Genomic DNA, 22,599 nt, shown 5'->3' with positions numbered 1-22,599 from the left:
CTCACCTCCCCAGGGGGTGATGCCTGAGGCTGTCTGCGCCCGTGGGGCAGTGTGTGCCCTAGTGTAGACGGGGCTTGGCGGCTGGTGGGACTTGGCGGGGAAGACGCTGCAGCCCCGCCTTCCCCAGCGCTCACCCCACCCTGGCACAGGGCAGATACTGCCCCACTGGACTGGCACTGGCTCCCAATGGACCCCAGAGCTGAGTCGGCCCCTGTTCCTTGTGCCGGGGTGAGTGGGAGGGGTAGGGGGCAGCTGGGTGCGGAGGTGCCTATGTCAGGTACACGTCCCTTCAGGCCGGCCAAGGGCTAACGAGATGCCATTGAATCTGGGGGGAGTCTAACCGCCCTGACTCTCCGCTCTGCCCCTGCCGCCAGGTCCGGAAGTACCTGCTGATGCTGGACGTCCGTAAGGAGCACGTCAAGTTCTGGCGCCCCCAGATGCTGCTGATGGTGCAGAACCCCCGGTCCAGCATCCAGCTGATCAGCTTCATCAACGACCTGAAGAAGAGCGGCCTGTACGTGCTGGGCCACGTGGAGCTGGCGGAGTTAGGTGAGAGCAGGGCCTGCTGCCCGGGCCCCCATGGCACAGAGGGGCTGGCACGCGGGGGCTGCCGTGGTGACAGAGCAAACCCCCGGGCAATCCAGGCCGTAGGGGAGCAGAGCTCAGGGGCTGGGGGTGACGCTCTTGCAAGAGGGAGGAGACCTCGGACCTGAGCTCCCCCCGGGGGTGGGGCCTGGGGCTGGCAGCTCAGGGAAGGGGGCTGTTCTCACCACCAGCCTCAGCGCACAGGGGCTGACGCTGCCCCGTCTCTCCCCAGACTCCCTGCCCTCCGACCCCCTGCAGACTCACGCCGACTCCTGGCTCCTGCTGGTCGACAGGCTGAACGTCAAAGCCTTCGTGAATCTCACGCTGGCCAACTCGGTGAGACACGGCGTCCAGCAGCTGCTCTTCATCTCCGGCCTGGGTGAGTCCCCCGCCCACCTCGCGGATGCCGCTCGCCACCTGCAGCCCCCCCGGCCGCGTGGCCTGTGCTGGGCTCTGCGGGAGGGGGGCCCATGGCCCAGCCATCAGGGTTACCTCCTGCTGGTGCCTCTCCTGGCAGCTGTGGGGATGGGGCAGAGATGCCTGCCTGAACTGCCATGCCCGCTCCCTGCTCAGGGCAGCCGTGGGCCCTGGGCCAATGTAGCCTGGGATTGCCCATGTTCCCCCCTGCCCTCGGCCCCGTCCTGAGCTTGGGGGACACTCTGTGTGTGGGTGTCACGCCAGCCACCCCAGCCCTCCCCTGCCAGGTGGTGGGAGCCGATGGCGACAGAAAGCTCGGGCAGGACATGGCTTCGCTCCCCCTGGGAGGCCAGCTGGCTCATCCCCGCTCCTCTCTGGGAGAGCTGGAGCTGACGACCCCTCCTTGCCCAGGGCATGGTGCTCAGCCGGGGCAGAGCGCGAGGGCTGGTGTCACAGACCCACAGGATCGGGGCCATAGGCCCAGCTTTGGAACAGTCTCTGGGAGGCCCCCTGCAGCGTTCCAGACCCCCGAGGGATCTCATCTTCCTCCAGGGTGAGCCCCACGGCTTCACCGCCTCCTTAGGCTGGGCCTGGGCCTGCTTCTCACGTGAGCTCGGCTCAGCCAGCCCCACTGAGGCAGAGCCCTGAGGGAGACCTGTACAAAGTCAGGGGGCAACGCAGCCCTCCGCCAGCACCCAGCGCTGGTACCCAGACGGGTTTATTAGTCAAAGGACACAGCACAGGGCGGCCTTGGTGAGCCCAGAGAAAAGACGGTTACAGCCTGGCCCATCCTGGTCAGCCAGAGCCCCAGCCCTCCCGCCGGTGACCTCTCTGTTTCCCTGTTCAGGTGTGAGTCCAGACAGCTCCCCACACTTAACTTCCATCTCGCCCCCTATCCTCCAGCCTTTGTTCCCCAGCTGGGCAAACACGGCTTGGCGTTGGTATCAAAATCCCAGTGATTGGGCTTGCCATTGTCTTCTCAAAATGCTCCATGATATGGGGCCCAGGCCCCAGACAGCCAAAAGCCATGAGTCTCTGAGCCTCTGCAGAGACCAAACAGCCCTTTCTTCCCCCTAAATAGCCCTGCAGCATATAGGGGAAACTGAGGCACACATCAGCTTGGTAACAATATTACAGCAAATCCCCACCTCCTCACTCCTGGCTCCGGAGGTTCAATAGTCCCTGGCTCTGCACAGTAGGGCAAAGTCGTGGTGCAGCGAACTGCAGCTGCCAGGTGCTGAGTCAGCAAAGCAGGCAGAAGGTGGCCTGGTGAGCCATTGCCAGCCTCAGTGCTGCTCTCAGGGCAGGCCGGCCGGCAGCACAGAGTACCTAGAGCCCGAGGGGCTGCCCCCAAGCACTGCAGGGCACAGATGCGCTGGCCCCGCGCCCCCAGGCTGGGCTGGGACACCGGGAGCACTCAGTTGGCAGGGTGATGTCTGTGAGCAGCCAGCCCCAGCAACTAACTTTGGGCCGCGCTCTGTCTCACAGGTGGCATGCGGCCCAACACCATCGTGCTGGGCTTCTACGACGGCACGGTGCCACAGGACAGGCTGGCGCGGCACCCGGCCTTCGAGGGCAGCGAAGAGACGGCGCTGCTGAGCTTCCCACCAGTGCGGGGGCCCACGGCGCCCAGGAGGCTGTCGCCCCAGGAGTACGTGGCCGTGGTGGCCGACGCGGTGAAGATGCTACGGAACGTGATGCTGGCTCGCTCCTTCGAGCACTTCGACAAGGCGCGGGCGCCCGCCATCGACGTCTGGCCCCTCAACCTGCTGCGCCCAGACAGCGCCCGCTACGCCGACACCTGCAGCCTCTTCCTGCTGCAGATGGCCTGCGTGCTCAGCATGGCACGCTCCTGGCGCCGCGCCCAGCTCCGCCTCTTCCTGTGCGTGGAGACCGGGGCCAGGACCCGCGGGCAGGAGGACAAGCTGCGCCAGCTGCTGAAGGAGCTGCGCATCCAGGCTGCCATCCACATGGTGCCCTGGGACGCCGTGGTGGCCCTGCACTGGCAGAAGCAGCAGGAGCAGTGGGCCAGGCCGGTGGAGGCAACCATGAACTTCCCTGGCAATGCCACCTGCATCTCCGACGAGTACCTGAAAGCAGCCAACAGGCTGATCCTGGAGCAGAGCCCCTCGCCCACCATCCGCTTCCTCTACCTGCCCCGGCCCCCCGCCGACACCAGCCTCTACCCCAGCTACCTGCACCAGCTGGAGCTGCTCACCCGGGACCTGGGCCCCACCCTGCTGGTACACGGCATCAGCGCCGTCACCAGCACCGAGCTCTAGCCCGGCCCGGCCCCCAGGCCTGGCACAGCAACGGGCAAGGGGACTGCGGCACTGGGACCGGGCTGGCTCAGCACCTCCCTGTCAGAGAATCCCCCGAGCTCTCCCCCCATGCTGCCCTCACCCGGGGACTCCCTACACACACCCCGCGCTCACTCAGGTCTCCTGCACCCCCACTGCTGCTCTGCCAGCTGGGCACCCTCCCGATGGGTGATTGCTAGTCATGCCCTGTCCTGGCTGGTGTGAGTGGCTGGCTAATTGCCGGGACTTGGACTGCTCCGCAGGTTCCCGGCCGTCAGGCCTCTCCTAACCCAACCTCTGCAGCCCCACAGCACCCGGCCTGTGGCTGCAGCCCCTGCCCTTGCTCCTGGCCCTGCTGGTGCGGTGTGGGGACGAGGCCCTGGCAATCCCACGAGCCAAAGCACACGCAGCGGTCACTCTGCTAACGCCCAGCAGAGCGGCCGGGATGGGGGCTCAGGACACCTGGGTTCTTGTCCTGACGCCGACTGTGGGCGAGTTGTTGAACTGCTCCGTGCCCCTGCTGGAGAACCTGTCAGCCCCCGAGAAGCTTGGGCAGCAGCAGTGACGGGCACGGAGACTCCGGCCGGCCCTGGTGGTGAAAGGCCGGTTGTCACGAGACACGAGGAGCACGTGACAAGCGCCTTGGAGTCTCTGTGTTCCCTGGCGGGCTGGGATCTAGGGGGGGCGTGGAGTCGAACAAGACCCCGGCAGATGCAATGGCCCTAGCCCAGCGTGGATGACGGGCAGGGCCCGTGTCCTGAAGCTGCCAGTAACTTAAATTGAACTGAACCGTGTTACTGAAATAAATCTGCCATGGGAGGCTCCAGGCAGAGCCCTGGCCTTGGTTATTGAGTCTCTGGGTTTGATGTTGTCCCCACGTCTCCAGCTGTCCCCCACACTAGCCTGGCGGGTGCCCCAGTGCAGGATGCGCCCACCCACACCTGAGCCCGCCCTGTTTGCAGTAGGCATCCCAGGAAAGGAGAGTTTGCAAGGGGATAATGTAGCTTTGGAAGTGGTCCCGGGGAGCTTCTGCCAGGCCTGAGAGGCAGCCTGGGAGAAAGCGCCAAGGTGGGCGATGGAGGCTGGCAGCATGGGCTGATGGGAGGCGAGCATCAGGGAGAGCTGATGAGGCGGGTGGACCAGGACTGCAAAGACAAGCAGCTTGTGTGTGCGGCGCTGGAGGGGGATCGAAGAGAGGGTTGACGTGGCCCCAGTGCCGGGCTAGGGGAGAGCGTTCTGAATGGAGATGGGGGGGGCATTTGCCAAGGCTGGAGCGAAGGAGGCAGCCATAAGGGAGGCGTACGCGGGGACAGCTGGGCCAAGAGCCGCTGTGCAGAAGGAATCAGCAGGGGTTGGACCCAGCCGGGCTGTGAGGGGCTAGAGAGTTGAGTGACGGGCAGGGTGGTGGGGCTGGAGGAAGGCTTGGGAGGGGAGATTAGGAGCTCCGGTTGAGCCTTGTCAAAGACAGGCTGAAATCTTAGTCTGCACAGGAGACTGGCCCGGAGGGGGTGGGGAAGCTGGAAGACCTCAGCATGGCGATGGGGGGAGCATTTGTCTTTGTGGATGAGATCACCTGGCGCTAAGGTGTGGAGGGAGAAGAGGTCCCAGGAGCGAGCCCTGGGGAGCCCCCACAGAACACTGGCGGAGGGGTGAGAGGATCCTCCCAGGGGGACACTGAGGCAGCGATCAGAGGACAGTGGCGGGAGCCCAGGGAAGACGAGACGTGGAGAAGAGGAGCATGGCCGGCGCTGTTGAAGGCCGGGGAGGAAGCTGGAGGGCTGGTTCTAGCTTTGGCCAGGAAGAGGTCGTTGGAGCCTGGCGTGGGGTGGGGTGAACCTGTAGCTGCGTTCAAAGAGCTCAGCAAGGAAAGGGAGCTGGGGCGGCATTGGAAGAGGCATGTGGGGCCAAGGGTGGGTTTTCTGAAGCATGGCTGTACGGTGAGGGGCAAGCCGGGGGGGAGATCTGGAGTGGGGGTCGGCTGTGAGAGCAGGGGTGGAGGCGGTGGAGGGCTGGCGGGGCAGACCACGCAGTGGGGAGGGCGGAAGAGGGACAGGTGGAGGAGAGCGAAGCATGGAGAGACACCACGGTACCGCTGGGGGCCAGGCTAGCTTACGACGCCGGTGATCTGTCTGTGATCTGGGTGTGAAGGGCTGAGGGGTGAAGTGCAGGTGGGGGGCGGAGGGGGGCCACAGTGACAGACAGAGCCAAGTGGGGGAAAGACCTGGACAAGTGAAAGGCCGTTCTGGAGGGTGTAAGTGTTGAACCAGGGCTGCAGTGGGGAGGGTGAGGAACTGGGCAGCCAAGGGGGCGGCTGGAAGGGCCGGAAAGGAGGTGGGAGGCAGGCAGGGAAGGGATGGGGCAGGAGGAGGCAGATGGGGGACCTAGATCTGTGGGGGGGAGGGGAAGTGGGGCAGGTAGAGCTGGTGGCAATTGCAGAGGGGCCGTTACTGAGCTCTCCAGCCATAGCTAAGGCAGGAGACTCCTGGCTGCAGCTGGGGAGGGCACGGCCTTGCCCCATGGGGGGCTCTGCTGTGCCCCATAAGGATGGCCCCAGCTTGGGCGGTGCAGCCTCTCATCTGGAGAGCCCCCCGATGGAGCATGAACTGCCCTTTTGGGCCCACGCTGCCACCCTGCTGCCGGGGGGCAGGGCTGTTCCCCTGAAATCACTGCAGCACTGGGTCCAGCTTAGCCAGGAGGCCCTGCCCCTTTGAGCCAGTTCCTGGGGTGCAGAGAGCTCCCCACTGGGCGATGTTGCTGGAAGTGCAGCATGCACGCTCCTGCCCTGGCTGTCCCCCACCCCGTCGCTCCAGCCGGATGGGCCCGGTTAGCTGATGCCAACCTCTCAGTGTCCCAGCAGCACTAGGGCACCCGGAGAGGAGCATCCTGGGCCTCCCCTCCGCTCCCGGCACGCTCGTCACTCTGGCGTGTCTCTCCAGCTGCCCCAGACCAGGCGCCACGTTGACATGCCTGGGCCCCCCAACATGCATCATAAGCCAGATGGGATTCCAGCTCCTGCCTCAGTGCAGCCACCTCTGGTGTGGAGCACCTCGGCTCTCGAACAGCACAGTCTCACGACCCGACAGCTCAGCGGAGCGCCATGGTTGGAAAATCAGGAGTAAGCTATGGCCATACACATCACAGACCCTGGTACCATGAACCCTCTCCAGCAGCAGGGGCCAGGGAGAGGAATGAGTTGGCAATCGGCCAGGCCCCTGCAGCTGAGAGCCCTGGCATTGAGGAAGGCCCCAGGGGCTCTTTTGTGAGCATGAGCAGTGCAGCACCCTTAGTGCTATGCCGGGGCATAGGGGCCAGCTCTGCCAAGGGGGAGAGCGCCCCCATCTGCCCACCCAAACCAGTCCCTGCAGCGTGTGCTTTGGCACGGGGCAGGGATGCCACTCCCCGTGCTGACAGGGCCGTGGCTGAGTCGGGGACGGGGGGACGGGGGAAGGTGTAGGACAGAGAGTGTCACGTTCCTATGGCTGAAGGGCCTGGGCTGGATGCCAAGTGGGTGGCACGATGCCAGGGCGGATCCAAGCCCCCCACCCTCTCCAAAGCACGCCCCCTTCCAAGGCTGGGGGCCCAGCAGCACAAGAGAGGAGCTGTCAGGGGAGAGACAAAGGCAGAAGAATTTAATTCGGTGTGTCCCCACTACCCATTGGCGCTGTCTCGCCACGGCACCACCTCTCCTTAGCAGCCCCTGGGATCATGCCAGACGCGCCGCTGGCTCTGGCTGAAGCGTGGCCAGATTGGCAGCCCAGGAGCCTTCCTCTTCGGGGAGACCAGTGCCTCGTGCTCCCGGGCCCAGGGGCTGCAGCTCAGACGCTGATGGGCGTGTGGAAGTGGCTGGGCATGGGGGCCTGGCACACGTGGTACCGCTGTCCTGCCCTTGCACCCATCCCTGGCAGGGATGGTGTAGAGCCAGCAGGACGGCTAGGGATCCACGCACTGGCAGAGACCCCGGGACAGCCAGGCTGGGGATCCATGCACAGGAGCAGACCCCGGGACAGCCAGACTGGGGATCCACGCACTGGCAGAGACCCCGGGACAGCCAGGCTGGGGATCCACGCACCGGAGCAGACCCCAGCTGCCCCTTGCATCTGAACCGCTCTTGACCCTTTACAAAGGGGGGCCAGCCACCCCAGGGATGGGCACTGAACTAGAGCTGATCTGGCATCATCAGCCCGACTTTACTGAAGTACCAGGTCACTCAGTCAGTAGCAGCACTGGGGAGAGAACCCAGGCGTCCTGCCCTGGGCTTTACCCACCAGCCCACCCTGCCTCCTTTAAAAGCCAGGGCTGCCGTCTGCTCCACGGGGCTCCCGTCACCTGTGTCCCCCACCCTCATCCTTGCTGTCCCTGGGGTGGCTCTGCCCCCACAACTCCCCCCCTGCCCCAGCACTGACAGGGATCACCCACTGGGGGCGTCAGAGAAAAGGAGCAGGCCGGGCCGAGCCATAGGGCGTCACCCTGCCTGGGTCCCCACCAGTTCCAGAAAGGCCTGCTGGGGCCTGGCCCGGCCCCCAGGGCAGCGGGAGGTGCCAGGGTGGCACGGCTCTCCCATGGCACTGGGCACTGCAGCCGCTCCAAGCAGATCGTGGGCCCCGCTCGTTTGGGCCCATCAGCAGGGAAGGCGCCGGGAGAGCCGCCCGCGGGAGCCAGGGCCAGCAATGGGGACAGGCCGTGGAGAGGGAGGGGCTGGGTCCCAGAGCCAGGGCTGCCACGTAACCCCTGCCTGTGTCCCAGCCAGGCAGACGCAGCACCGATGGGGCCTGACCCCGGACAGCCTGGTCTCTCTTAACAGTGGGGCAGGGCTTGCCCCTAGGCTGCCAGGCCCAGCCTGCCCAGGGGCTGGGGCGATGGGGGGAACTGACAGCTGGATCATGCTGCTCAGAATCCCCCCACCCAGCTGACATTGTGGGTAATTCACTGCAGCATTTTCCTGGCTGGTGCAGGGCCAAGGCTCCTCCCTAGGGAGCAGCTGGGTGTCCCCTCCTCCTGCTCCCCCCACCACCGACCCCCACCCCGCGGGACCCCGATCCCTCTCCACGGCCCCATCACCACCCCCCATCGACCTCCCTGCTGGGCTGTGATCCCTCTGTGCCCACAATCACAGACCCCCATCTCCGCCCCGCTGGGCTCTGATCCCCCTCTGGCCTTCCCTAAACCCCCCTGGCACCCCACCCTCCCAGGGGTTCCATGCGTGGGGCAGGCACATTGGGCTGTCCTTAGCCCCTCGCAATTAGCAGGGGAGCCCAGCGCTCCGGCCTCGTAAATCACTCGGGTGAGTCAACGACAGCGCTGCTGGCAGGCCCCCGGCGCGGCGTGTGGCGGCTAAGCGGGGAACGCCGGGCCGGGGAGCTGGGCGAAGGGCCCTGCCCGGATCCCCCGGCCTCGGGCCGGAGCCTGGGTGCCAGCCCCGGGGCCTGCATGGCTCCGGGCCGCCGAGCCAGGCGGCAGTTCGAGCGGCTCTGCCAATTACGCCGGCCATTTCTCCTTGGGCCGGGAGCTATTGATTAGGGGGAGGGGAGGAAATTGCCTTGGTGACGGCAGATAAATATATCAGCCGCCTGCCACGTCGCGAAGGGCTTTGCAGACTAAAAGATGATGGATCGCTTCCGATTAGCCCCGGAGCAGGTGGGGAATTGCAGCGGGCTTGCCGGGGGCTGCGAAGCGAATGTGCCGGGGACGGGGGAGGGGAGGCAGGCAGCAAGAGCCTGGTCGGGGGCGCCAGCGGGAATTAAGGCCTGGGCTGGGCTGAGCTGGGGGAGTTGGCAGTGCCCTGATGCAGCTTGGTTGCCCGGTCTCTCAGGGGTCCCCAGGGTGCTGGTGGCGGGAGGGGCAGGAGGCCGCGTCATCCCAAGGCACTTTGCACAGAGGCGGGAGAACCCAGGCGTCCTGGCCGGTCCTGAGTGCAGCTGGCTTGAGTGGGGGCTGGAGCAAGAGAGCTGAGGCGAGTCCCAGGCCTGCTCCGTGCCCCCCCCACACCCCCCCCGATCCTGTAAAGGGTAAATGCCTGCTGTGATGGACGCTGACGCCCTCAGCTTCTCCCCAGGCCTGGCACAGTCTGGTGCCCGCTTCCCTGCTGCCAGCTGCTGCCCTGCCGTCGAGGGAGCGATGCACACGCAGCAATGCGTGCCAGGTCATTTGGCCCGGGACACAGGGCGTGGGAGGCTGGGCAGAGACCTACCAGACTGGGGAGCAGCAGCCGGATGGCGCCCAGCGTGCGTGTTGTCCTGGGGACAGTGCCAGGCCGGGCTGCCGCTCTGCTATGCGGGCACCTGCATGTCTCATAGCCCAGGAATGGCCACGTCCTGCAGACGTGTTGGCGTGGGCCCAGCATCAGGCCCAGCAGCAGGGTGGTGGGTGCAGAGGCACCCGCGGGCCGCAGCTGCCCGGGCACCTATCTCAGACCAAGCCCTGCTGGGGGTCCCTTGATTTCACTCTAGGACTGAATTGTCTGAGCAGGGACCTGAACTCGAGCGTCGGCCAAGTGCCAGCATCCCCCCCGCCAGCCCCGCCAGGTCCTGAACCCCAGCGTCCCCCCCGCCGGCCCCGCCAGGTCCTGAACCCCAGCGTCCCCCCCGCCGGCCCAGCCAGGACCTGAACCCCAGCGTCCCCCCTGCCGGCCCCGCCAGGTCCTGAACCCCAGCGTCCCCCCCGCCGGCCCCGCCAGGACCTGAACCCCAGCGTCCCCCCCGCCGGCCCCGCCAGGTCCTGAACCCCAGCCTCCCCCCCGCCGGCCCCGCCAGGTCCTGAACCCCAGCGTCCCCCCCGCCGGCCCAGCCAGGACCTGAACCTCAGCATCCCCCCCGCCGGCCCAGCCAGGACCTGAACTCCAGCGTCCCCCCCGCCGGCCCCGCCAGGTCCTGAACCCCAGTGTCCCCCCCGCCGGCCCCGCCAGGTCCTGAACCCCAGCGTCCCCCCCGCCGGCCCAGCCAGGACCTGAACCCCAGCGTCCCCCCCGCCGGCCCCGCCAGGTCCTGAACCCCAGCGTCCCCCCCGCCGGCCCAGCCAGGGCCCTGAACCCCAGCGTCCTCCCCGCCGGCCCAGCCAGGGCCTGAACCCCAGCGTCCCCCCCGCCGGCCCAGGCAGGGCCCTGAACCCCAGCATCCCCCCGCTGGCCCAGCCAGGATCTGAACCCCAGCGTCCCCCAGCTGGCCTAGCCAGGGCCTGAACCCCAGCATTGGCCAAGTGTTAGTGTCCCCCCCGCTGGCCCAGCCAGGGCCCTGAACCCCAGCATCCTCCCCGCCGGCCCAGCCAGGACCTGAACCCCAGTGTCCCCCTCGCCGGCCCAGGCAGGGCCCTGAACTCCAGCGTCCACCCCTGAGCCCCAGCGTGTCTGTCATGTCCCCTCAACCCGTGCCCCGGCCAGCACAGCCCGGGCCTGAGCCCCAGCGTTGCCCTCTGAGACCCAGCGTCCCGTTCCCACACCCCCCTTCCGCCAGCCCAGTCAGGGCTTGAGGCCAAGTGTCCACCCACCGGCCAAGCGTTCCCCCTCCCCCACCGGCCCAGCCAGGACCTGAACCCCAGCGTCCCCCCCGCCAGCCCAGCCAGGACCTGAGCCCCAGCGCCCACCCCCCCTTCCCGCTGGCCCAGCCAGGACCTGAACCCCAGCGTCCCCCCCGCCGGCCCAGCCAGGGCCCTGAACCCCAGCGTCCCCCCCGCCAGCCCAGCCAGGTCCTGAACCCCAGCGTCCCCCCCGCCGGCCCAGCCAGGGCCCTGAACCCCAGCGTCCCCCCCGCCGGCCCAGCCAGGGCCCTGAACCCCAGTGTCCCCCTCGCCGGCCCAGCCAGGACCTGAGCCCCAGCGTCCCCCCCGCCAGCCCAGCCAGGACCTGAGCCCCAGCGCCCACCCCCCCTTCCCGCTGGCCCAGCCAGGACCTGAACCCCAGCGTCCCCCCCGCCGGCCCAGCCAGGGCCCTGAACCCCAGCGTCCCCCCCGCCAGCCCAGCCAGGTCCTGAACCCCAGCGTCCCCCCCGCCGGCCCAGCCAGGGCCCTGAACCCCAGCGTCCCCCCCGCTGGCCCAGCCAGGGCCCTGAACCCCAGTGTCCCCCCCGCCGGCCCAGCCAGGACCTGAGCCCCAGCGTCCCCCCCGCCAGCCCAGCCAGGACCTGAGCCCCAGCGCCCACCCCCCCTTCCCGCCGGCCCAGCCAGGACCTGAACCCGAGCGTCCCCCCCGCCGGCCCAGCCAGGGCCCTGAACCCCAGCGTCCCCCCCGCCGGCCCAGCCAGGTCCTGAACCCCAGCATCCCCCACGCCGGCCCCGCCAGGGCCCTGAACCCCAGCGTCCCCCCCACCGGCCCAGCCAGGACCTGAGCCCCAGCGCCCACCCCCCCTTCCCGCCAGCCCAGCTGGGTCCACCATGGGGTTGAAGGTGAGCATCTCCCCCACACAGAGGCCCCCATCCTCCCGGCTGTGCCCCTCTCTCTGGACTCTGCACCAGCCCCCCCAGATGCGTTCGTGTGAGCCGGTGCCCGTGGCGGGGTGGGGGGGCCTTGGCCGGCATTTGTCGTCGCCAGGCACCTCTGCCGCGCGGCGTCTCCAGATGAATCAGCCGGGAGCCGGGGCCATGCTGCAGGCGGCATCGCTATCAAAGCTCGTAAAGAGCCTCCCCCCGGCCCCCCCCCGGCCTGTCGCCAGCAATTCCCCAGCAGGGGGAGCAGATCCTGACAGCGACGGCTGCTCCGTCCCAAGGAGCCTGGCGCCACCCGAGCGGCCTGGCAGCCTGCCTGGTGCCCCTGCCCGCAGGACCCGCCCCAGCCCCTCAGCCTGGGAGAGGTGGGGCTCATGGCGCGGGGGCGGGAGGGTCTTAGCACCACTCCACAGCCCCTCCCGGTCGGTGTCTGTGGTGTTAGCAGCCCGGCCTCAGAAGGACGGTGCCCAAAATGGCGAGCGGTGGTGGGGAGGAGACAAACTGCTCTCTTCAGGGGCAAGTCCCTGGGGCTTGGCTGGCACCACGGGCAGCCGCCCCGGGAGCAGAGCAGGGACGCCAGGAGGGACGCCCGCGGCACTGAGAGCGACCCCAGGAGAGCGTGAGCAGAGGAACTTGGCAAGCTCCACCCAGGGGAAGGGCTGGTGCCTATTACCCAGAAGCACCTGCTGAACATGTGGCAAGGATGCGGGGGGGGGGCAGGTGGCTGGGCCCAGGGGGGGGTAAGAATGGAAACCTACCATGTTACCACTGGGCAAGCGGTACCACTGTGGATTCGGTCGGGGGGTCTCCCTCCTATGCTGGAATCGGCAACAACGGGGGTCCCCAAACCTAGCACACTACCTGGGGACCCCTGGAGGGGCCATCTGTGTGACTGTTAGCAATGGGGCCTCTCCCCACGCTGCCCCCCGGCCGGCCGGACCCTGCGGAGGGGGACACACTGGGTTTCAGGGAGCTAGGGAATGAAGTACACAGACCGGTCTGGCAGGGCCCGGGTGGCTGGTTTTATTTACGATCAGGCTGGGGCAGCACGGGGCCCGGGCCCACACTGTTAATTATCACGACGTAATTAAAAGCACAACACAAGCCGCACACTGCGTTACGTTTGCTTTCCAGGCTGTGCAAATTTGTCCTCCAGGAGAGTGAACCCTTGGCACCCCGAGGAGAGGGCAGCTTCCTGGCCAGTCTGGTCCCCCGCCACACTCAGCCAGCAAGGGGCACGCTGGCTGGCGCAATTCCCCACCCCCCCAGAGTAACCTAACACCCGAAATACTGCCTTGCGCTCTCTGTCTCTCACACACACACAGTAACCCGACTACACAATAAAGGCCACAGCATCAGCCACAATGCAGCTCTCCAAGCTACGTCCCTGGTCTCCAGCCCTGAGGTAGCTGAGAGCCTGACAGCCCTCATTGGGCAGGGCCAGCTGTTGTCCCATTGTGCCGAGGGAAACTGAGGCACAGTGCGGCTAAGGGCCTTGCCCAAGGGCGCATGGTGCCTGTGGCAAAGCTGGGCTTTTGAGCTCTGACCTCCCACAACCCAGGGTAGGGCCCTGACCGTAGGGTCCCCCCACTCCATCCCCGACACACCCAGCGTAACAACACACACAAAACGCTGCACACTAGAGACGCACGCGCTAAACGCCTCACCATGTCACCCCCAGCCCCCGGCTGCCCACACACCACTGCCTGCCAAAGCACCTGCCCACTGTCCTGCCCGTGGCAACGTGCTCCCTGAACACACACACCTCCGAACCGTGTCACCCACTCCCGGCACAACCCCCGCACACACAGACACCCCTCTCTAGCCCCTGCTCCCCACGGCCGGTGGTCTCTTCTCACCCCACATTGGGGCTCTCAGCACTCAGTGCTGGGATGGAGTGTGTCTGGGGGTCACCCCTTCACTCCACATATTCCTGCAGCTGGTGAATTTAATTCCCCCTGACACCTGCCCCCCACCCTGCCCCAGCCTCCCAGCCATGGTTACTAGTGCTTACAGCATGACCCAGGCCCATGGGGACACAGGCTCGGGCAGGGGGAGCGGGGGAAATTCAGCTAGTGGGGTAGGGCCACACACCTACCCCTCCGCGGCCTCGCAACTCCACCCCGCCCCACGTCCCCCTCCAACGTAGAGGTCACAGCTCAGACCCCGGCCACATGCCCAGCTGGAGAAGCCGTTATAGGTTCCTGGGGGGCGCTATGCAGGAGGGGCTGGGCAATCAACCCCCCACACCTGCCAGATCCCAGGTTAGCCTTTGGGACCCACAGATGCTGCTGCCAGGAGAGATACAGACCGGGGGGGGCTGCTCCGTGAGGCGGGTTAGCCTCGACTAGAGGGGCTGGCTGTGGTACCCTGGCTGCCCTGCCACAGGCCCCTTCCCGAACACCCCTGGACAGCGCCTCCCAGCAGGCCCTCCCGGCCCTGCAGCTGCACCTGGCGGGTCTCTGCTTGCTCGGTTGGGCCCTGGGCCCAGAGAGGGGCGGCCGAGCTGGGGAGGAAGCTGGGCAGGCTGCAAGGTCTGGGGGAGACCGACTGCCCCCTTCCCTCCATGCTGCCCCACCCCATGTGCCCCAAACACGCTCCCCGCCCTTCCCACAACCCCCCTCTGCAATCAATGCCTCCAGCACAGCCCCTCCTGCCCCCCGAGCCGGTCCGGTCTCCAGCCTGCACGTGGCGCCCACACCCCAGGCAGACTGGGAGCTCTGGGCCGGCCCTCCCCTCCCGGGCGCACATGCCAAGCACGCTGGCAGCGCCCACTAGGCCAGCCCCGCTGCCGGAGCTAGCTATCACCCCGTGCAGGAAGCGGGGGGGGGGCTAGTGAAAATGTCCCCTTAGCCCCAAGACTGTGAGAAGGGACGAGCACTGGGAGACAATTGACACAGGCGAGCAAGTCAGCCTGGGGAACTCCCTGCTGCAGGAGAGCAGGAGCTGGGGGAGCAGTTATGCCCAGGGCGCCAAGCAACCCCAGGCTCCTCGCTTCGCCTGCAAAGGCAGCAGACAGGGCTGAATGGGGGGAGGGGAAGCCGAGGCTCCTTCACGCTGGCAGAGACCACGGCAGGGACCCTCCTGGCCACTGCGGTCGCGAGACCAGCGAGCCGAGGAGCAGGGGTGTGGGGGCATCTTAGTTTGCTGGAGCCCTCTCAGTACAGTGGGGTCACTGGCCTGCAGGGCCCTACACTGGCAGCTCCTGGCCAATTAGCACCGAGCTGTCTGATTAGGGGTCTCTGTCACCTCCTCAGCGCTCCAGCTGGCTGTCCCTGCGCTAGCCCGGCAGCTCCTTCCCCGCCCGGCTCGGCCTGCACCTGGCGACAGCTGATGGAGCGGCTGGGGCAGGAGCCCTGCCTGCCCCCGCCCCACCACGACCCTGGGGACCGAGAGCAGGTGGGCAAGCCACACTCCCCCAGGCTGCTGGGGCCTTGCCCCTCCTCCCCCGGCCCAGGTCAAGGGGCCCCTTTCAGCCCTTCCCAGCACCAGGTGCAAACCAGGCCAGCTTGACTCCTGCTGGGCCCTGTGCCTGCCATGCAGGGGCATCTCTCTGGGGGAGCCAGGGCTGGACAGTTCTGCTGCTGATCCAGCTACACCCGGAGACCTGGGGGCCCAGGAGAGAGGAGCCAGGTGCTCGCTGGGCAGAGAGGGTCTGGGAGCTGGGCCCGCTCTGCGGGTGTCTTGCTTGCATGGGCAGAGAGATGACACCGTCCGGTCGCTGTCTCCCAGCTCAGCCAAATGCTGGGGTGCAGAGCTGGGGTTAACCCCCCGGGCAAGCCAGGCACGGCCACCAGCAAATCACTCCTACTGGGGCTTAGCAAGAACAACACAGCCCCATGCCAGGTCAGATACCAGGGCACAGAGCGCCACCCACACCCCCAACGGGGGCTGGAGCCCGGACAGCAGAGGTCAGAGGAGACACCACTAAAAGTGAGCACCCTGGCCCATGCTGCGGCCAGGCGGGTGGCTGCTCTGCACGGCTGTCGGGGCAGGGGAATGGCACATTGGCATGGCTGTGGCATGGGCATTACCGGACGCCGTGGCCAGCGGCTTGGGGCTCTTCCAGCAGCATGGTGCCAATTAGGAAACGGTTCAGGAGAGAGCAACAAGGAGGATTTGAGGCCTGGGAAAGCTGCCTGAGCAGGAGAGGCCAAAGCAGCTCAGTGTCCGGGCTTTCTCCAAGGGAAAGTTAAGCAGGGGCTCAGCACCTCCCCAGGGAGGAGATGTCGGAAAGTCGAGGGCTCTTGGGTGCAGCAGCTGAAGGCAGGACAAGCCCCAGCGGCTGGGAGCTGACATGAGCCATGCTCGGACTAGAACCAAGGGGTGCTTTGAGCAGGGAGGGGGTTAATCATTGAAACAAGGCACAGCTGGCTGGGGCTGCAGCTCCTCGCCCAGAGTCTTTCAATCAAGGCCAGGTGGCACTCTGGCTTCATCGGTGCTGAGGGGCGAGATGCAGCAATCCCAGGGCAAGTTCTCTGGCTGGGGCGATGCGGGGGAGCAGGCGGGATGGTCCCTTCCGGCCTCGCAAGGGATGAACGGAGAGAGCAGTGACTCCGCTGCCAGGCAGGACTCAGCTGAAGCACCGAAACTTGCCAGCACTCATCTGCTGCCAGGGCTAGTAATGCTGGTTCGATCCAGGCGTACGCTGCCATGTCCCAGCTCTGCCGGTGCCCCCCAATCCCGACCTGCAGCCCCCTGCCATCCCAGCCCTGAGCCCCGCACCCAGCTCTGCCGGTGCCCTTCACTCCCGACCTGCAGCCCCTGCTCGCCCAGCCCTGGGCACCCCACACCCAGCTCTGCCGGTGCCCCTCAATACCGACCCGCAGTCCCCTGCCGTCCCATCCCTGAGCCCCACACCCAGCTCTGCCAACCCACAGCCCCCTGCTCACTCCCAACCCACAGCCCCCTGCTACCCCAGCCCTGAGCCCCTGTGACAAAGTGGGACTGTTCTTAATGTTTCCTCTGAATATTGTGGGGGTGCCTCAGTTTCCCCTATGCATTTCTTAAGTCTCTAGGTGGTGGGCTAAGGGGGTGTAACTGTTGCAGAACAAAGGGCCAGGGTACATAAATGGCCGACACTCTGTCTCCTGGCACCTGATGTCCTGGGCCCTTCCCCACTGCAAGGTGAGAGCTGAAGGGGTTGGAGAACAAAGGAATCAGGTGACCTCCTGGCCCAGGAAAGGAACAAAGCCCAGAGGAGGAGGGGCTGGAGGGTGAATCAGTTTGGGGCTGGCTGGGGACGTGCAGTGAAGTGCAGATGTGATTGTCTGGCTCACTCCCCCCCCCCCAAAATGGACCCAGCTGAGGGGTCCTGTTCTCTGCACCTACAAGCTCTGTATTAGACCATGTTCCTGTCATCTAATAAACCTTCTGTTTTACTGGCTGGCTGAGAGTCACGTCTGACTGCGGAGTTGGGGGACAGGATCCTCTGGCTTCCCCAGGACCCCACCTGGGCGGACTCGCTGTGGGAAGTGCATGGAGGGACAGAGGAGGCTGAATGCTCCAAGGTCAGACCCAGGAAGGTGGAAGCTGTGTGAGCTTCTTGCCCTGCAGACAGGCTGCTCCCAGAGAGGAGACTTCCCCAGAGTCCTGCCTGGCTTCATGGGGAGCAGTTCCAGAGCAGCGCTCGGGGACTCCGTGACAGCCCCGTACCCAGCTCTGCCAGTGACCCTCAATCCTGACCCGCAGCCCCCTGCCGTCCCAGCCTTGAGCCCCGCACCCAGCTCTGCCAACGCCCCTCACTCTTGAGATCCTGGGATGGCGGGGACGAGAGAATTATTTATACACCTGCCTTTCTACACAGCCCATCACCGTGGCAGCCATGCACTCCAGAACCATGAAGGGTTAATATCAAAGAGAAAACCCCGGAGGTTGGGGTGGGGGGCACAAGGCTGTTACCTGTCTCAGGGCCTTGAAATGAGGCTCATAAAGCACCAGTCGAGGCCATGGGAGAACCTGGCCCGGGGAGGAGGAAAGGGCTGATGTGCCCACGTCCACACCACGGCTGATCGGGCCCAGCCCGGCATCAGGAGTGGGCGCCCCCTCCCCAGCTCCGGCTATGGCTGGAGATTGGCTTCGAGTGCCGCTGATCCTATTAAAATAACTCTTCCCATCAAGCATCTGTAGCACTTAAACACTTGGCTCGCACAGGCTGACGCTCTGGATCATTTTCTTGCTCATAATTTTGTGGGTCACCTTGTCGAGAGCTGCGAGCATCTCACCCGCTGGGGCCGTTAACAGCAGCTGCTGCCAGCAGGGCCGGGATTATTCTTAGCTGGGAGCCAAGAATACCTGGAGAGCTTCCTGCGGGGCCTACAGAGGCCGCCCAGAGCCAAGGAGCTGTCGGGTTCCAGCAGAGTGGTCAGAGGGTGGGGGGGTGCAGTCCCTGGCCCCCCACTAAGGGGAGTGCGCTGGATGGAGTCCCTGGCACCCCTGGGCACCCAACGCCAGCTGCAGTGTGAAGAGCTCGTTGGAGCTCTGAGGACATTCTGGTTTGGGGGCATGCCCACTCGGAGGGTGGGAGGGACGGGTCCATGAGCCCCCCTGCACCTGCATGGACGGGGTCAGGGAAATGGGGGGAGTCTGAGGAGAGATGGGGAATGTGGCAGAGACCTAGTGCTTCAAGCAGAGGACTCCCAGGTGTGAGACCCAGCTCCACCGCCCCTTGTGACCTCGGGACAGCCACATTCCTGCTTTGTGCCTCAGTTTCCCCATAAAGCAGGACTATGACCACCCCCCCGCCTCCTCACAGGTGAGCTGTGAGCCATCCCTGATCAATGGGGCAGTGGGGGGCCAGGGAGAGCTATGTGCTATGGGGCCATGCCAGTGTGGGGAGTGCAGAGTAGGGGCAGGGTGGGCCCCAGAGAGAAGTGGGCTCAGACAGGGTCTGAACCTACCCTGACCTAGCAGAGATCCGTGCTCTGTCCGCCAGCAGCCCTGCCCCACACCAGGGCTAGGAGACCTACACACTCTGCAGGTGCTCCTCCTGATGTGCACACCCCCAACGCTGTGCAAGCCAAGGGCCCCAACCCCATAGTCTGTGCAGGGGCGGGGGGGCTGGCTGGGGAGGGCCCCAAGCACCTGGGCTGGTGCAGGAGCTCTCCATGGTGCTGGGCTGACCATGACCTGGGCTGGTGCTCCTGCCTGAACACCTCTCCCACCCCCACCCCCGCAAAGCCATTCCCAGCATGCTCCTGGGGAGCAATGCCCCCACTCCAGGGGCTCACGGCCTGAATGGAGGTGATCATGGGGACCCAACAAGGGCTGGGACAGGGCACTCTGGCCCTGCTCTTACTGGGCCACAGAAACGAGTTGGGGCCTGATGGGGTCACCAAAGCCAGGGCAGATCATGGCAGCTAAGAGCCCCCTAGTGCCGGGCAATGGGGCAGCGGTGGGAGTCGGTGGGGTGGATCCTACCACACTGCAGGGAGGGGGATGGACTCCTGAGGGGATGGGGACAGAGTGTTAAGGCCTGGGTCCCCCCTCCAGCCAACCAGCATCCCAGTGAGGGGACTATGCCATGGGGAGTGTAGGGGGTGAGACATGCAGAGAAGGAGACGCCCAGTAAGACAGAGAATAGATGCCAAGAAAGAAAGACAGATGAACATATTTAGGGCTGGATAAACTCATTGAGGGCTGAATGGAGAGGTGGCTCGAGACACAGCGAAAGGGAGAGAGGGATGAGCAGAGAGCGAGGGATCAAGCAGGCTGATGGATGGAGGGACGGGCTGGTTCCGACCTCGCGCGCCTCCCTTCCCCGCCCCCCCCCCAGCTCCTTTGTGGCAGTAACGCCGGGACGAGACAATAGACATTTTTATATTTCTTGGAAATTTCACAGCATTCATTTCAGTGCAAATAAAAGCTGTCATTGCCAGAGAAATGATACCGATCGGGCCTGAAAAGGCAGCAAATTACCCGCCTGAAAATGCACCGCGAGAGAAAAAATGCATATTAAACACACAAAGAGCCACTTTCCCATCAGCCGCGCTTCCCCCGACGCTACCGAATAACCACACTTTACATAATTCCCCCTCTCCACCTTCGAATTAATTTCACAGACAGTGAGAGAGAAATGGAACAAGCCCAGGGCGATACACAGAGACGACTGGCAAAGGGGCAGGGCAGGGCCAGCCTCTCACCCCATAGCTGTCCCCTGGAGCAGCCCCCTCATGGATCCCCATGCCCCCCCAGGGAGATCATTCAATAACTGTGGCACGGTGTGGCACTTTTTGGCGTTACCTGACGTGTCCGGGTGAATCCAACATAAGGCAGCCTTGTCTTTGCTGACCAGGAGAAACCTTTCCTGACTACCACGAGTGCTCCTCTCTGGGCTCCGTGAGCCCTGCTCTTGCCCAGTGCTGGCGAGAAATTTACCCACCCCGCTGGTCACACTCAGCTGCCCAGCCCATGATCTGGACACCCACCGTGTACATGGCTCTGCTGCCCCTGTGGAAGCAGGGTGCCCCCGTTCCCTGGTTTCACCTCCGTTCACCACACTGCTGAGCACAAGGCACGTAGATGTGTCTTTAGGAAAACCAAACTGGAGCTTAGTTAATGGAGCCTGAGATGGAGATTCAAATAAAAGCAAGTCGAAGGGTTTGGAAATGGATGGGTACAGGTGAACGCAAAGTCCGTAGCCTGCATTTATTCACAAGTTACTTTCCTGTCTAATACAGCGTCACTCACCCAATGGTTAGTCCTTCTAGTGCCTTTCCTGAGACATCCGCGCTGGCAGAGTCTCTTCTTGGGCCATGTCTTCTGCTCTGATACAGTTACAGGCTGTTGGCCATTAGCCCAGGGGGCCCCCTCTTCAGACAGCTCTCCTGGGGTTTGGTCGTCTTTGTAAATGCCCAAGTTTCCGCCTGGCCTAGACAGTAAACAACCGTGTGTCTCCACAGACGGACGTCCCTTGTTCTCAGTGTTGATGGAGTAGTCCAGAGACCCCGCCACACCTCAGGTGATGAGTCTCACGCCAACGGTTTTGCAACCTAATAGTCTACATTGTACATCTTCCCCAGACAAACATCTGGCAACAGCCAAGACCATCAGCTGGTTCTTAGCTTTCAGCAGAAACACTGAGAAGATGGCTGGACACAGGGGTGACATATCTGCCTGGGTATGGCTGTGTCACTCATGGACATCCCCTTCCGCCCCTGAAGCATTCCAGATTGTGTGGCGCCATGATCCACGACTGAAATGCGGCCACTTCTGGGGTGATGCATGGCAGCTGCTGACCAGCCACGCAGTGACATGACACAACAAAAGGACGTGACATGAAAAATGCTCCATCCTTTTTAAGCGGCAGGTTAGAACAGATGAGGATGACGATGGAGGTCAACGAGGGTTCCTGCCCTGGCTTGCGGGGAAACAGCCACAATTGTTCTGGCCCTCGATTTACCGCCCACTCAGAGCCCTGGGATCTCCTGTGGTAGAGAAGGGACAGGTCTCTGCTGTCATGTTATAAAGAGGATTCTTTAGTGAGGCTGCTGGATAAAGACAGAATATCTGGTTTCCCCAGCTCCTAGCCTGTGCTGCCAGGGGCCCTGGCCTCTTTGCAGGAGAGGGGGGTCTGGCTTTCCAGGTGAAGGGGCGCTCTGACGGAGACCCCTCGCACATACACGGGGGGTGCCGGGGAAAGTGCTGCAGCATGAAATCAGGGGCATGACTCCATCCTAGTACTAACACGAGTGGTTTCTGCCATGTTGGCATTATGGCCCTCCAGTGGTGGCGAGGGGCAGCCTGGGCACTGTCAGGCTGACGGGCGAAGGTCTGGAGACCACCCCATGGGTTATTATTAGTCCTGTAGCCCCGCAGCCCAAGGTGCGGAGAGCTGCCTGCTCAGGGATGCAGTGGCCAAGCAGGACATGGGGATCACGCTGCGTATTCCCACTGCGCTCACCCCCCGGGGCACATTCACCCCACGCTTTGCTCTGACCTCACCACGCCCCACCGTCCGCCCCGCCCTGCTGAGCCGCATGAGCCGAGAGGCGTCTCCTGTATGGAGGGGAATTAAGGATCAGAGCCCCGACAGCCCCATGCACCCAGCCTTCGTGAGAGGTGGGTGCTGGGGCAGCCCTGAGCAAGGCTGGGGCAAGGAGAGAACATGTCAAGATTATTCTGGCACAAGCTCTTGCCTCCCCCCCCTCCACTGGTCATTGTCCCCACTCCACCCCTTTCAGCATTTTCAAGCACTGCTTCCGCCACGCCCTGCCACCGCCTCCCTCACCCCAGTCCCCTGCCCTCGTGACAAGGTCACCAGGCCAAAAGATGCTGGGACACCATGGAAGCACAATGGGCCTTTTCTTGTATCCCAGCTGTGGCTGCCATGGCAACCCAAAGCAGCTTGTAGCTAAGAGCTGGGCCTCAGCCTCCCCAGCTGTAACCAGCGAACGATTTGGGTGGGGGGTTCTGTTCCCGTGGCCCTCCCCCTGGGAAAGACACCGGGCTGAGAAGCTCCCAGGCCCAGGTGCTGAAATGCCTAGGAGAAGAATGAGAGCACGAACCCAAAAGGAAGAGCCGTCTCCTCTCCTGGGAGGGCTCAGGACGGGATTAGTGTTTTATTAACCTCCCAGAAAATCCGAGAAGAAATCCATTCTCTGGCCACTTTTTCCCTCTCCAGCGCACTCATTGATTCATAGATTCCCAGGCCAGAAGGGACTGCTGGGATCACCTACTCTGACCTCCTGGATAGCAGAGGCCAGAGCTGAGCCCTGCCCCGAAAGAATTCCCAGAGCAGATTTTCTAGAAAAAAATCCAGTCTTCCTTTCAAAATTGTCAGTGCTGGAGAGTCCCACTTGACTCTCGTCAGCTGTTCCAATGGTGAATTACTCTTGCCCGCTCTTGGACGGTGTTAGACCTTTCCCTGCTAGATCAAAGAGCCCAC

General features: G+C 64.5%; 1 protein-coding gene across 2 annotated transcripts in view; it reads left to right on the top strand.

Annotated features, from left to right (window-relative positions):
• The window catches only part of LOC311526100 (solute carrier family 12 member 9-like), a 51,152-nt gene extending 47,002 nt beyond the window's left edge, over positions 1-4,150 (top strand). For both annotated transcript variants that reach the window (XM_084638801.1, XM_084638800.1), the window contains 3 exons: positions 375-549; positions 818-964; positions 2,491-4,150. In XM_084638801.1, coding sequence (XP_084494927.1) covers positions 375-549; positions 818-964; positions 2,491-3,284 — 1,116 coding nt within the window. In that variant the 3' untranslated portion in view covers positions 3,285-4,150. The remainder of the gene's footprint in view (positions 1-374; positions 550-817; positions 965-2,490) is intronic.
• Positions 4,151-22,599: the final 18,449 nt, after the last annotated feature.

This window comes from Lepidochelys olivacea, assembly GCF_965140295.1.
Source record: "Lepidochelys olivacea isolate rLepOli2 genome assembly, chromosome: 9".
Lineage (NCBI taxonomy): Eukaryota > Metazoa > Chordata > Testudines > Cheloniidae > Lepidochelys > Lepidochelys olivacea.
This window is presented reverse-complemented; position numbering and strand designations above follow the sequence as displayed.